Source organism: Drosophila grimshawi, unplaced genomic scaffold (genome assembly GCF_018153295.1).
Source record: "Drosophila grimshawi isolate 15287-2541.00 unplaced genomic scaffold, ASM1815329v1 contig_848, whole genome shotgun sequence".
Lineage (NCBI taxonomy): Eukaryota > Metazoa > Arthropoda > Insecta > Diptera > Drosophilidae > Drosophila > Drosophila grimshawi.
The window spans coordinates 1,972,061-1,987,500 of record NW_025063692.1 but is presented as its reverse complement, the minus strand read 5'-3'; the positions used below and the strand labels follow the sequence as shown (position 1 = coordinate 1,987,500).

The following is a 15,440-nucleotide window of genomic DNA, read 5'->3' as shown; positions in this document are numbered from 1 at the left end:
TTAAGCAACTGTAAAGCTTGCATTAACTTGCAATCGGATATAGTCTCTTGGTTGAGTTCCGTTTGCACTTTTTGGTTTAATTGCTTAGCTGTGTTTCAATTATTCTTGATTTACTCTGCCGGAAATTGTTGTTCCCTTTGTGGAATTGTCCAACACTGGCAAAGTGGCTAGTTGCTTGGCAATCTAACTTTGACAAGTAATTTGTTTGAATAGAGCCTGAAGCAGGCTGAAGCTGCTCAAGCTGCTGATGCTTGGAGTACCTGAAACTGACACTGAGGCGGACCCATTACCACGCCCCCTTTTAACTAAAGGCGTTCATTGTGGCGCCTACTAAATTGGCTTGTTTGTTTGCTTTGTTTTGATTTGTTTTGTTTGCTCATTTTGCTCGGCGTTTTCTTCATCGTTTTGTGCTCGACAAGTTGGCTTTTATTTAATTTCTATTTATGCTTTCTTATTGCTTTCTTTGCTGCGTATTTGTATTTATTCAAAATGTGATTGCCTTTAATTATAATTTTTAATTTTTCGTCTTATACCTATTTCCGTTTTCATTCCGCCAAAGTTTATTTTCTTGGCTTTTTCCGCTTGCTGCCCGCAAACGCATTTTATGTGCATTTTCTGTTTCTTTTTTTTTTGCGCCATTGCGCAAATATTTACTTTGCATAACGGTTTGCCTTCTACAAACACAGCGCGACTTCTGTTTGTTTGTCTCCCTCTCTCTCTCGCTCTGTCTGTCTCTATCTCTCATTATGCATGCAGTCTATCCCTTTCTCGTTCACATCTCGATGACCTTTTCAATTAATTTTCATATTTTGCTCTCTTTAATACAATTATTCAAAAGAAATGCACATCAAGATGGCTTCGAAGATTTAATTTTTACACACACACAAACAGACACACACACAAGGAAATTGCTGTTCTTTGCTATCTGCATTACAGTTCCAAGGAATTGCTGTGGACCATGTTCAAATTGTTGACCATTTGTGTTTTTGGTTTGTGGTTTTTATTTTTGTTAGCCATCAACTTCAACATGTTTTTGGCATAATCTTCTTGGAATTAACTGCCAATTCAGATCACATTCATTCAGATTATTCGCCTTATACAGCAAATCCAATTACATAAAAATGCATTCAGTTTGTTTATATATTTAAGCTGAAAAGATAATAACAATATTCGGCAAAACTATGCAAAAAGCATAAAATATATATATTCTTAATCCAGGACAATCGACAAGTTGATTTATGATTCATTACTGTATGAAAAACTCCATTTCCGAGACATTAGCAGCGAAAGATACAAGATATATAAGAAGACATATATAATAAACTGTATAAATTTCATCATATTGTATTTAAAGTTGTATTTTAAAGCTCGGCTCGGGTTGTTCCCAGACATCCCCCAGTTGAGCAGCCTCGTCTTGTTTTACAATCTTTCTCTTTTTTACAATTTAAATTTAAGTTTTGCAAACGGAACTTTTTTAGCAGTTTCCTTTTTTCGCATGCATTTTTAAAGGTTAACCAAATTGCCAGCCACAAAGTTCTTTTGCAATTTAGCTTGGGCATACTTTTATTTTGTTATAAATAAAAAATATGAGCAGACAACAACAGCAGCAGCAGCAGCAACAATACCACTGTTGAAGCTGGCTTTGTTGCTTAATTGAGCATCAATTAAAAATGTTGCGCCTCATTAAATGTGCGCTTTAATAAATATATATATATTTATATACATATATGTTCATATACATAAGATATATGTATTCTGTGTGCAGGTTTGCTCGTTGTAAAATGCTGGACACACTTATCAGTTAGAGTTGGTCAGCAGTCAGTGAGTTAAAGTTGTTCTTGTTGTTGTTGTTGTTCATACAGTTGCGGTCACAATAATAGTAGCGCTGCTTTTCAAAGTCATTTAATAAATATCTGACTCATTTTGTGGTTACTAAATTGAGACTTCCTCAAAATCTATTTGGAAAGGTTTTAAAATACAATTTTTTAAATACTAAACGTAGTCAAATATAACCAGTTTTTAGAAAGGAAAAGCTGAGAAAACTTGACTATTATTATTCCACTACTATTCTAATGATAAATTTAAATAATAATTTAATAAAAATATACATAAATAATGATTAGCTTTTCATATTTACTTAGCTGCAGCATTACTTGCTTGAGTTTAAATAAAACTTAACTATATTTGAAGTATTTATTTTTTAAACATTTTCTAGTACTTCTATTATTTTGACCGCTGCTGTGCGTTACTCTTTCTTCATTATTTTCTTGTAGTTGTTGTTGCTGATGAATCGCACTGCTTCTTGCATTACTCGCCCAGCCCATATCGCATTCTCAGAGCCAGCCCATTGTAACTCCGCCTCCACCTCCGCCCCATTAGCCATTAAATATGTGGACACACACACAAACACACACACACACAGAGAGAGACACACACATATGCATATTTGCATTTAGCATTTGCATGGCTTGAGTCTCGGAAGACAAACGTCGTCTCAGTTTACGTTTGCCAATCCAATGATACCATATTGCAGCTCTTTAATTGAGCTGCAACTCGATGAGTCATTTGCCTTGTGCTGCACAAACAGATGGGGGGGCGGGGGTTGGTCTGCAGATGGGGTGGCGAAGGCGAGTTTATGCTAAGAAACCAAGAAAAAACAGCGAGAGTCATTTAAGCAGTCATTAAGTCATCTCGGAGACACAGCACATATTTGTATGCATAATTCTCAAAGTTGTAACTTGTGTGGTGTTGCACAGAATGATCAGGCCAAAGAGCATGTAAGCATATATTGCGTAATTGATTTTAATTAAGACTGAAAGTGGTAAACTAGAGCATGAGCCATGAGCGACATCCAAATTGAGTTTGACAACAAGTTAAAGTTGAAGCTTTAGTTGCGTATGAAGCAGCATGAGGCATGAAGATTGTAAAGTGTTTACAGTATTCGAGTCTGCTGCATTTGAATTTGCCTTGCTTAAATACTGAGTGTGACCAGCTTCACCTTCAGCTCGGAGGAACGTTCAAATCGATCGCAGGGCTGATCTTTAACCCAACCCAGTTGCAGACAGAGAGACAGACTCTTGCCTGCTTAAGTGCTGCACTCATTCATTGGGCAAAGGCAGCTGTCTGCTGGTATTCTGTATTGTACACACACACACACACACACACACACACACACACACACACAACACACACAACACACACACAAACAACACAAGACACAAATACATATTTTTCACACCATTTGCTGCGTTTCTTTGGGAGTCCAACTGCAAATGCGAGTAATTACAAGCAACATAACATAAATACCAACAGTCGCATATAAATCAGATTATGTCGCGTTGAACAGCTCCAACCACTCCCCACACCTCCCCTCGCTGCCCCTACCCCCTTACTCCACTTATTTTATAATAAAAAATGGTCATAATTAAGAGCGTATATAGAAGAGATAGTTGACTGACTAAAAGCAAAGGGTGGAAGGAGGGAATGGGGGTTGCAGCAGGATAGGCTATGCGGCTTAAGCTTGTTGGGGATTGGTGGTTGGGGGTTGGGGGTTGGAAATCGGATTGGGGCAGAGCATGTTTGACACACTGTCAGTTGAAGAGAGCAAAAAGCACAAATGAAAGATAATCTTGACAAAGGCGAAGATTAAGTACACTTGCAGAGGGAATTGAAGCTGCACTGTAAATAATATAATATAATAATTATAAAACATATATAATAAGATATTAGAATATAATAATAATATAATAGTTCAACTGATGATGTTTTCTTTCCTACTTTGTTGAATCGAAGTTCAACTCTGCTGCAACTGCTGAGTTTGGTTTTTGGATAACTTTTTAAACACAAAATTTGTTCATAGCTCAACTCAACTTTCTAAGGCAAGTTTCATTAAGATATAGATAAATCGGCTAGTGATGCCGATGAGGAATATATATGTTTATATATATGCAAACTGAACGTCAATATGGGAATCCCCTCGGCAAGGGTTCAATAAAACATCAGCTCGTTAAGAAATAGCAGCCAAATTATGTATATATGTATGTATGTATGTGGGTATGTATGTATGTATGCATGCATATGTATTTAACACACACACACACATATACATACATGCATACATCAGTATATCAAAAGGGCAGCGGATGTTTGGCGACCAGAATTGAGTAATTTTTGAGCAAGAAAAAAACCAAACATGTGTGGCATGCTCTGTGTGTGTTGTATGTGTGTGTGTGTGTGTGTGTGTTGTATGTGTGTGTGTGTGTGTGTGTTGTATGTGTGTGTGTGTGTGTGTGAGTGTGTATTTGTGTGTATGTCTAACTTCAAAAGGAATTCTTGTACTTGTAGCTTGTAGCTTGGTCAAATAAAATCACAAATTGCGCAGTCAAAAGGCGCAAAAGCAACAACAACAAGAACAAATTACACATTTATTTATGTGTATTCTTGCAAAAAATGATCTGAAGAGTTGCTTAGAGCGTGGAGGGGGCGGGGCGGGCGGTGCAAATGCACAAACTCTTCCCGTGTTAGTCACAAGATGAAATGAAAAAATGAAAAGCAACCAAAAACCCAAAATAAACAAAAGCAGCGTTTTTATTTTTGAATGTCGCAACAGAAATACGCTTCTCTGTTGACGCTGAATTTATTATTAATTTCTGTTTAAATTCGTAGCTTTTCTATTTGTATATGCTTAGTATGGAAATGCGTATACCCGCTTAACCAGTGCCGTGCAGTGTATGAGGAGCGCGTAGGTCAAGCGCATGCCGCTTTATGTTGCCACAAGAAGAAGTGCTGCACGAATGCAGTGTGTTTCTTGTTGATTTTATTTATTATTTTCTGTTTCTGTGTTTTTTTCTTTCGTTTTTTTCTTGCAACTGCCTCGAATCGTTGTTTGGCTGGAGGCTTCTTTGACTCTGCTGCCTGCCTCGCCACAACTACTGCTGCTCCTCTGCCCAGTCTGCCCATCTCTCTCTCTCTCTCTCTCTCTCTCTCAACTCTCTTCATTGACTAGAGGGATGTGTGTTTGTTGTGCATTGTAGCGTACTTCCTGGTTGTGGGGGGAGTTTTAGTTGCTCCTGTTTGTAAATGAATAAAAAACACAACACCAACAACAACAACAGCAGCAGCAAGAACATATATGCGCCCCTCTGTGTACATTTTGTATACATTTATGAACGAGAGAAAGAAGAAGTAAACCCGAACCTGGAAATAACGCGGAACCAGCTCGTCGCGTTGCCAGCGTTGAGTTGATGTTTTCTGTGTGTTTCTGTGTTGCTTGCTTGCTCGCTTAGATAGATGATAGATGGCTTGGTCGGCATGGACACGTCTGACACAGCCAGAGAAGAAGAAGAAGAAGAAGCGTAAACTGAATTGAAAGACGCACAACTATTTGCAACATATTTGCGGCAGTTGACGAAATTATTCACCCCATATGCGGCAAGCAGTTACTTAGCGCTCTTACAACGAAGTTGCCACATGACCATAACTGGCAACCAACAACCAGCAACTAACAACTGATCAAGTCCATGTCAAAGTCAAAGTCCGTTTTCCATGTTGCAGCTTGCAACTCGGAAAAATACTCGCTACATTTTTCTAGTTAACAACAACAACAACAACAGCAGCAACATCAGCTACAAAAAGAGATACAAAACGATCGCTAGAATTTAGATAATCCAGAAAAGGACACGAGAGGTAACGATAGAGATAGAGAGAGTATAAAACATGTGTAGATGCTGTCTATGAAATAATGCTGCAACTTCAACTCATAAACCGACTGGTGCACTGAGAGAAATCAGTTGAAACAAAAGATCGAAACTAAATAATCGAAATAACTATTTACCAAAACCAATAAGTCTCAAATTGTTATATTTGTGCAACCGAAGATTGAATACCTTTTGACCGATATTCCCTATAATAGCCAACATATAGGATAGATCATTTATCTAGCAATTGAATTAATTATACTTTGATTGCTCTTTCTAAGAACATCGATTCCTTGATCTATAACTTCATCTTCCACTTTATCCCATTCAGTATCTGCACCCTCTGTGAGATGGGTGATTCTGACGAGCTTTTCTGTTTGCCTTGAGATGGTTTATACACCCTGCACCCAGCTGTTAAATATATTCTACAATTATTGGCAAATTTGCCTATAAAAAGTTTTGCACCCAAATGTGAGCAGGTCTGCAAGTGCACTCTGTTCTTAGGGGAGTAAAAAAAACTAAGGCAGTATATATTTTTATTCACAAGTCTGAACTGATCCGAACTGGCTGGCGACAAGTGAGATCAATATGGGAATGTATTTTCGACCATAACTTGGGTGTTTCTTATCCGATCTGGATGCAACTGGGCTGCTTCCTGCTGCCTGTACACATACACACACTGCACATAACCAATATACCCTTTTACAACACATTTTTGAACTGAAAGTTAATCTAAAGCATAAATCGATAACAAAGCAACGGCTGGCATTCACAATCGATAAACGCAATGCTCTGTTTCTTCCGAGGGAGCGCCAGCGCGAGAGAGAGGGAGACAGCGAGTGAGAGCGAGAGAGGGGAAATAATGCAGTGAACGATTGGAGCGTAGCCCATTTAATTGATGTGAAGATGCGTGATTAAAAATTCACTGAATATAGTCGCTGACCCTTCGTTGAACTGAGCACCGCAGCGAAATGCGGCAAGAAAGAGAAGCAACGAAAACAGACACAAAAACCGAATCCGAAAGAGAAACAGAAACAGCAACGAAAACGTTCAAATTAAATGAGGAGAGAGAGGAGCAATAGGCACAAACAGTTTCGTCTGTTTGCTGCCCGAGTCACGTTGAAATGCAAACAGGAAGTTCATATTTAAAATAAGAACACGCTGCTGAGGCACGCACCGAGTCCCAAAGAGAGAGAGAGAGCGTGAGAGAAAGAGAGAGCGATAGAGAGAGAGGGGGCTGAGGGTGGACGGCGCACAGAGCTAGCAACCAATTAGCGTTTAAGGCCCTTTGACTTGTAGCCGACCGTCAGCGTTGGCGATGACGTCGCTGCAGCTACTCATCAGTGGCTGACTGAGTAGCTGCCACATGCCACATGCCTTATGCCTCATGCCCCCCATGGCAAGTCTACGCTAGCGATTGATTGCTTTTGGTGGCTCAACAAACACATTTATGCCCAACACACCTAGCCAACTAACACTAAGTCGCGCCCACTGATTTGCCGATCAAAGCAAATTGTTTTGCTCGAATTCAAGTTTTGCTTCTGTCCAACTTTAAAAGTGGAAATTGTTTCTGATTTTCTTATATCCCTTTGGGAATTGAGAGTATTATTAAGAAATTTGATACTCAAAGTTTCTTGTGAATTTTTTTTTTGAAACATATTTCAATTCTTACTGCAAACTTGATTTAATTAAATATATAAATCTCATCAAAATCAGTGCTTTCTTAAATCTTATCATTGTCGAAAAGTATACACAGAATATACATTTTTTGCATTGATTTATGACTTAAAATCTACCATTATATTAAGCATTTCTTAAGAATGCCCAAAAACCAGTGTGAAATACAAATACAATATTTAATTCCATTTTATCTCATTCAAGATTTTCAATTCTAAAATGCAAAGTTTATCATCGTTTTATTAAATTATTGGCTTACAATTATTGCCATCAATGCCAGTTAGTTATGAGTTTGTCGATCATCTTTTTGGCTTTGTGATAATTTGGTTTTTTATTCCCCTTTTGTTTGTTTTTGTTTATTTTGTTGTTTGTGTTTGTTCGTTGTTGGCCATGTTCTGTTAACGCTTTTAATTCATTCAAAAGTCATTAGTCGCAGGTCTTTGGCTGCGCAGTGGCAGCTTCTTTATTTTCTCTCTTTCTCCTTCTCTGTCTCCTTCTTAAACTTTTCTTCGACTTCGATCGGTTTGCTCTCGAGTTTGACGCCCATTTGACCATTAACGCCAGCATGCACTGTCATTAATTGTCGTTTAGTTTGACTATGCTCTCTACATATATACGCATACAAACACACACACACATATATATATATATAAATATATATATATATATATATATAGGCAGGCATACAGTTGCGGTAAATATAATGGAGAGTTCGATCTTGAAACATTCATTTATTTTATATTTGGTCAGTCTTTCAAACAAACCAAATCTGATCTGAATCTGAATCTGGAATAGGTAAACTTAAAAACTAAAAAGAAATAGTTGTGTTTGAAAGTGTTGTTTGGTCGTTTGAATCGTGATTTGATTTATTTTGTATTTATCAAAGAAAAGCTTGGCATTTTAACCATACAATGCCCACGATTATATTGGCGCCTAAAAGGCCTCCAAAATATATGTCAAAACTTTGTTTTGCTTTCAAAACTGGCAAGCAACACGACAACCAACTGCGAGCAGTTTCCAATTTTTGTTTGCACTTTTTGTAAAATAATTGTTTTATGCGAACATAAATAAAATAAAATAATTATTCTTAACCCACTACGCTGTGTGTATTTTATCAGGCAGTGGCACTATCATTGTGGCCGTTGCTGTAAGTGTTTAGTAGGTGCAACCGTCCTTGAATTATTCCTCGTTTCTTTTGCTGCTGCCTTATCATCCCCGTCGCCGGGCGACGCCGTCTCGCTCCGAGTGCATAATTAGGTTCATTAGCGCAACTATCGCTCAGTTGCAGGCTATTGGAATGAATCGTCTCAACATGTTTGGCACAACTGCAAAATATAAATTTGCGCGTTGCACGCAAAGTACACACACACACACACACGCACACACACACTTAAAAAAATAAAAGTAAAATTGTTTAAGCGAAAGAATCAGCGAAATATTCGTACACATTATAATTTTCACATAAACAGCGTGCAAATTTTTGCATATCTCATTTATGGCTAGCCTAGTTGATGGGGGCATGCCACACAGTTGTTGTTGCCGTTGTGGCACTTAACACGCAATATCCGTCACAAGCTTGCCATACACTGGCCCAGACTTCAATCAAATCAGTCAGCCAGTCAGTCAGGACATGGAAGTGGGCGGGTTAAGGGGCGCAGGGGTGTGGCTGCAATTGCTGAAGAGCTCCCTCTTTAAAAGTGGCAAACGAAATTTGAATATCCCTTAAAAGTTCTGCATTTCAATTATTACATTCAGCTCCATTTAAAGTTCTCTTGAAAGAGAGTGGAAATAATTGCTTGATATACAATAATAATAATACTCATTGTGGCTTATTGAGCACCTCTTAACATACATATATAAAACCTTAATTGAGTAGCTCGATATTCATAGAATATCTCAGAACTATTTCCGATAAGCTTAAACTTTTCTATTTGTTTTCCAATAATAATATAACTATTGCTTTGATAACAATCAATAGCTCGATTACCATAGACAGATCAAGTCAAATTTATATCCCCGTTTCGCAAATATGGATATAATTCGATTTCCGATGGATATAAAAGACACAAAGTAATTAGAAAATTTGCATACTATTTATCAACTGTTTAACAAATTCAGCAACTCTAGAATGCATGTAACGAGTGGGGTTAGAGTGCTGTTGGGTGGCAACACTGGTTAACAGCAGCAAAAGCATGAATGAAAGAAGAAGAGTCCTAGAAGAACAGCAGAGTTCGTGAAGAAGTCGTCAAAGTCCCCACGAGTACCTAAAGTTGTCAAGTTGTCGGTGCATCAATGAAATAAGTCGTTGTTTTATAGAGTCGAACATAATACTGAGCTTCCACAACAATACTCAGCTCTCACTGTAATATGCTTGTAACTATTATATTAATAATAAATAGGACATACTCAGTGCTACATGTATAGTTTGGGCTTAAAGCCTTACTGCTTATGACAGGTATTTGCTTTGTATTAATAAAAAATCAAATAAAAAGGATGTAAGGAAACGAAAGGAAAGGAAAGGAATACTTTATTTACTTTCAAAATTGATCAGCAAACAGCTAAAAGTTTTATGTGATGTGTCAGTCTCGTTTTCCACCAGCCTTCGCCCCCCTCCCCTCCCCACACCACAACTCCCAGTCAGACAATCAAATCACAATCCACTTCACACAAGAAGACATTGACGCCGTCGCGTGTGTTGCTTGTCACATTTTATTTGATTTTATTTTCATTTCATGTCTATCCCTCAACTCACTACCACCCAGCCACCCACCCACCCACACACACACACACACACACACACAATCTCAATCTCAATTGGAATCCCTCACAATGCCTCTCTCAATACTGCACTCTCCTACATAATTCACGCAGCTTTGCTTGAGCTGCTGCTGCTGTTGCCGCTGCTGTTGCTGCTGCTTCTTCATCTTGTTGTTAGTGTGTGTGTTTTAGCTTTTGACACCCTTGCTGAATAAACAATGGCAACAACAACAGGAGACAAGCAGCAACAAGTCGCACAACATCGAACCAATTTGCTGCTCACCAATTTCTCAGTTCCTTGAGCCACCCACATACCCACACATACCCATACACCCCCACACACACACACATATACATCTATATATATATAGTATATATATTTATACCTATACATAGCCCAGGCAATCGCCCCACTGTTTAAAGAATGCCCCGCTGTTTCAATGTTTATTTGTCAGATGAAAAATCTGTTTTGTTTTAAGGCCAATTTCAGGCGCTAAATGTTTGACAGCCTGCCTCCGATATTCCGATGTGTGTGTGGTTGTGTGTGTGTGTGCATGTTTGTGTTGTGTGTGTATTTTGCCGCATTTAATTAGCCAGATAACGCGCGACAACAACAACAGCAACAACAACAAAAACAATTTACACAATTTATATGCACATATACTGAGACAGTTCATCACCAATCATTGTCATCCCCAATGAGGGAATTGTTATTGTTTATGATGACATGCATAAAACTCAACAACAACAACAGCAGCAACAACAAAAATGTCACAGCCCGACAACAACAATGTATTAATAATCGTAATAATGAAATATAATATAAGAAAGAAAAAAACTGTAGCAGCTATAAATAAAAATGCTGCATGTAAAACAAAGGTTCCCCATTTTTATTTCCTACTTGGATGTGATCGCCTCGGCGTTGTTTACTCAATTTGTTGCCCTGGCAACGAGCTGAAAACAAGAAATGACAAGACTCACTTTGCGCATATTTAAGTTAATTTAAATCATATTTAGACTTACTTTGATCTTGTTTGCCATTACTGCTTTCTGCTTAAACATTATAATACGACTTATTTGCATGTGTCTATTGACAACATATCTATTGAATATTTTCAACTAATTAAAATCATTTCTTTGCTCTTTCTCGTTTTAGGTAAGTCTTACGAGTCTTGTGAATTCTTGGATGTACCTGTTAATACCTGAAGTACGAGGTGTGTTCAAAAAGTATCGCGAATTTTGTGTTTTTTCAGATATTATTTATTTATTCATGAATATCTATTTTGTCCCCTTCAAAGTAATCCCCAAGAGATATTACACACTTGTGCCAACGGTTTTTCCAATCTTCGAAGCACTCCAAAAATCATTTTTTTTTATCTTGTTCAGCTCCTCCTTCGATCCCGTCTTTATCTCGTCAAGCGTAGCGTAACGTCGTCCTTTCATGGGCCTCTTCAGTTTAGGGAACAAGAAAAAGTCACAGGGGGCCAGATCTGGGGAATACGGTGGCTGCGGCATCATTAGTGTGTTGTTTTTGGCCAAAAAGTCGCGCACAAGCAACGATGTGTGAGCAGGGGCGTTATCGTGGTGCAAAAGCCAATTTTTGTTCTTCCACAAATCCGGGCGTTTCTGGCGGATTGCTTCGCGCAAATTGCGCATAACTTGCAGGTAATATTCCTTATTGACCGTTCTACCCTGTGGCAAGAACTCATGATGCACCACGCCCCTGCAATCGAAGAAAACTTTCAGCAAAACTTTCACATTCGACCGAACTTGGCGCGCTTTTTTCGGTCTTGGTTCGTGCGGCAGCTTCCATTGAGATGATTGAGCTTTGGTTTCCACGTCGTAACCATAAACCCACGATTCGTCACCAGTTATGACCCTCTGGAGCAAATTTGGGTCGTCGCGGGCAGAGTCCAACATCTCATTAGCAATGTTCATGCGATGCTGTTTTTGGTCGCAATTGAGCAATTTTGGTACGAATTTCGCGGCGACCCGTCTCATGCCCAAATCATTGATAAAAATCGAATGGCATGAGCCAATGGATATGTCTAGCTCCTCAGCAACTTCTCTAACGGTGATTCGACGATTGGCCAATACCATTTTCTCCACTCCATTAATTTTTTCGTCTGTTGTTGAAGTGCTCGGGCGTCCGGCACGCTCTTCGTCGTTCACATCTTCTCGGCCTTCTGAGAACATTTTGTACCGCCGATAAACGTTGCTTCGGTCCAAGGTAGCTTCTCCGTATGCCACAATCAACATTCGGAATGCATCCGCGCACTTAATTTCGTTTTTCACACAAAATTTGATACAGGTTCTTTGATCCATTTTTTTGAATAGGTAAAAATCGAAGACGATCCAAAACACGAGCAAGCAAAGCAGCTGTCAACAATTAAGTGAACATTCAAAATGGCCGAGCTTGTCGGCATAAGTGAGAGACATGAGTACCAACATAACGCTACAAAAAAATCGAAATTCGAATATACGTAACCCGCGAAAATTCAAAATTCGCGATACTTTTTGAACACACGTCGTATATATACAATTATGATACAGTACATTACTAGCTCCATCATAGTAATAATGATATTACATTTTGTCTGTCATTTTACTTAATTTTTATCACATTTCACATTTATATATGAGATTGTCGTCACAATAGCCTCTGCACACTTGAGGGAGGTTATCAGCTAGCTAGCAGAGCAATTGTCATTGGTTCCCTATCACCTTAGTTCTGGGTTAGTCACTGCTGAGAATGTTCATTTACAGTGTCTGGTTCCCTTTCTGTAAATAACTTCAAAGTGTGTTTGAGTTTGACAGAGAAAACAATCAAAAACAAAGCTGATAAAGGACAAAAGCACAGATTGCAGGACAATTTTGTGATCTTCTCGAACAATTCGAATTTGAATCATAATTGAAAGTTGAAGAATTGAAAAAAAATAACGTTAAATTGTCTTGATAACATATTTAAATTTGTTTCATTTTTATTTTTATTGGCCAACCGTCAGTTTGCATCTCCAATTGAGGCTTGCCGCATAATAAAAATGCATATAAATTAGGTCGGTTTTTTTTTATTTATTTATTTTTTTATTCTTATTTTTTTATACGCCTTTTGCGCGTATTTTCTGCTGTTGTATGTCTGTATATATGTATTTCCTCGTATGCGTGTGTGTGTGTGTAAATATTTGTCTGAAACTCGTTTCCCATAATTTATTTGCAATTTCTGTGCTTTCGTATGCCAGAAAACCCATAATACTTTGTAAACCTTCGTTTGTTTTGTGGCCCCTTTTCAAGGCATAAGCCCCGCCCCCCTTCATCCACCCAACACACATCCAGTCCCTTTGCCTTACATCACAAAAAGCCCATTCATATTTTCAATTAAGTAATTGATTGTCCTTTAAATGTTGCCCCTAAAAAATTGGACACGCCGAATCGATGGCAGTTAATTAATTTGTGTTTCACTTCAGTTCAAAGCGCCAGCAACTCATCAAGTTTTATGTATTGGACAACAGCAACAGCAACAACAACAACAACAACATAAATATATAGACAAGATATATAGCTTTTTATATACGCTATATATATATGGTATTTATTTCTAAGTCAGCTAAGCCCCAAGTCAATGTCAAAATGTCAGCTTAGGGTCACCATTCCAAATGGACTTTAACCGTTTTGTTTCTGCCGCCTTTTGATAATCGAAACATTTTTCACACACACACACACATACACACACACACACACAGACACAGACACACACACATACAAAGGCGTTGCCTACTGTGCAGGAGCAAAGTCACTTAAAAGCGTTCTGACATTGTATTTGAGCCACGCTAATTGGCAACAGTGCTGCGCAATAATTCACAGCTTTTTATTGCCTGCAAAATGTGCCACCAAAAGGGAAGAAAAAGTCTCATTTTTGAATTATTTATTATATTAACGTGATAGTTATACAGACACACAGTTAAAGACGAGTTATTGGCCCTATCTCAACAAACGCTTTATAACAATTTGCTGCAAAAGTATTTTGCTTTTCCAATTTGAGATCCTTAAGTTTCTGCAGCTCTTCTTGTCTACTTAATAAGAATATCTCATAAAGCTTATACTCAAATTGATATTAAGCATAACTTGCCTTATTTATTTTGATGTCTTAGCCAAAGCAGCTTCCTTATTTTGACTGCTTATAACTTACAAATACAAATATGTTCTGTATATATTCAATCGATTTTCTATGACTCTTCAGGCTATCATGGTTGTGCTTTCCTATACATATATTCTGTATATATTCCACATATATTTTCTATATGACTCTTCGTGGCTTGCACTCAAGCTCAGTGTAAGTCACAGTTTCGATTAGACTTCGCTCGCCAGCTAATTAATAAAACCAAATTTTGGCCAGCGAAGGGATTGGGTTGAATGTGTGTGTGTGTGTGTGGTGTGTGTGTGTATGTGTGAGTGTGGTATGTGTGTTGGTTAGAGTTGCGGTTTGGGGATTGCTGGTTGCTGGTTGCATGCTCGCAAAACTCATTTTCGCAGTCAATGTCGCTAACTTTTGGGCATTTAACATTCGGCTGGCTGGTTTTCTACGCGGGCGCTTTTTGCCGAAATTGCTTGGCGTGTAAAGTTTTAAATATTCATGCTAGACACACTCTCGCACACACACTCGTACACACACTCGCACACACACTCGTATACACGCCAATTAACATGATTTCACACGCAAACATGGTTTGTGGGATATGGCGATTGAAGCTCGTTGCACGTCAATCAGCAGTAACAACAACAATCAGCTATACACACACTGAACACACGCACACACACACACACACAGGCACGCAGAAGCCAATAAAAACGTGCTGTGCTCAAAATGTTTCATATTTTTTCTTTAAGTGCTCTTTGCTGCTGTGAAAATCATTTTCATATTCCTTATTTTACTCAAAAAGTTTTCTAATTCAAATTTCCATTGCCAATGGTAATTTTTGGGTGAGTGTATTAGTGTGTGTGTGTGTGTGTGTGCGTCTGCGTGTATTCAATTAATTTTTATTTAAAATGTATATTCTTATTTTGTGTGCTTGCTGAGGGGCTCTCCTACTTGTTGCCATTTTCTCCGTATTTAATTGCAACATTCATTCAAAACTTTTCACTGCAGCCATCCAAATAGTTAACATACTCCAAATAGTCCACATATTCCACATAGTTGGCCATATTCTATATTCATCTGTTGTTCACAGACATCCCTTTGCATAACTTCTGTGGCTTGATTAATTAGTTTTCATACCCTGTGAAAATATTGACTAAAGTTATTTTTCCTTAATA

The 15,440-nt window shown here is 38.2% G+C and overlaps 1 protein-coding gene across 1 annotated transcript in view; it reads left to right on the top strand.

Annotated features, from left to right (window-relative positions):
* The first annotated feature begins 12,536 nt into the window (after positions 1 to 12,536).
* The window catches only part of LOC6569517 (protein sidekick), a 56,648-nt gene continuing 53,744 nt past the window's right edge, over positions 12,537 to 15,440 (top strand). Inside the window, exon 1 of the mRNA XM_032741293.2 lies at positions 12,537 to 12,558. Coding sequence (XP_032597184.2) covers positions 12,537 to 12,558 — 22 coding nt within the window. The remainder of the gene's footprint in view (positions 12,559 to 15,440) is intronic.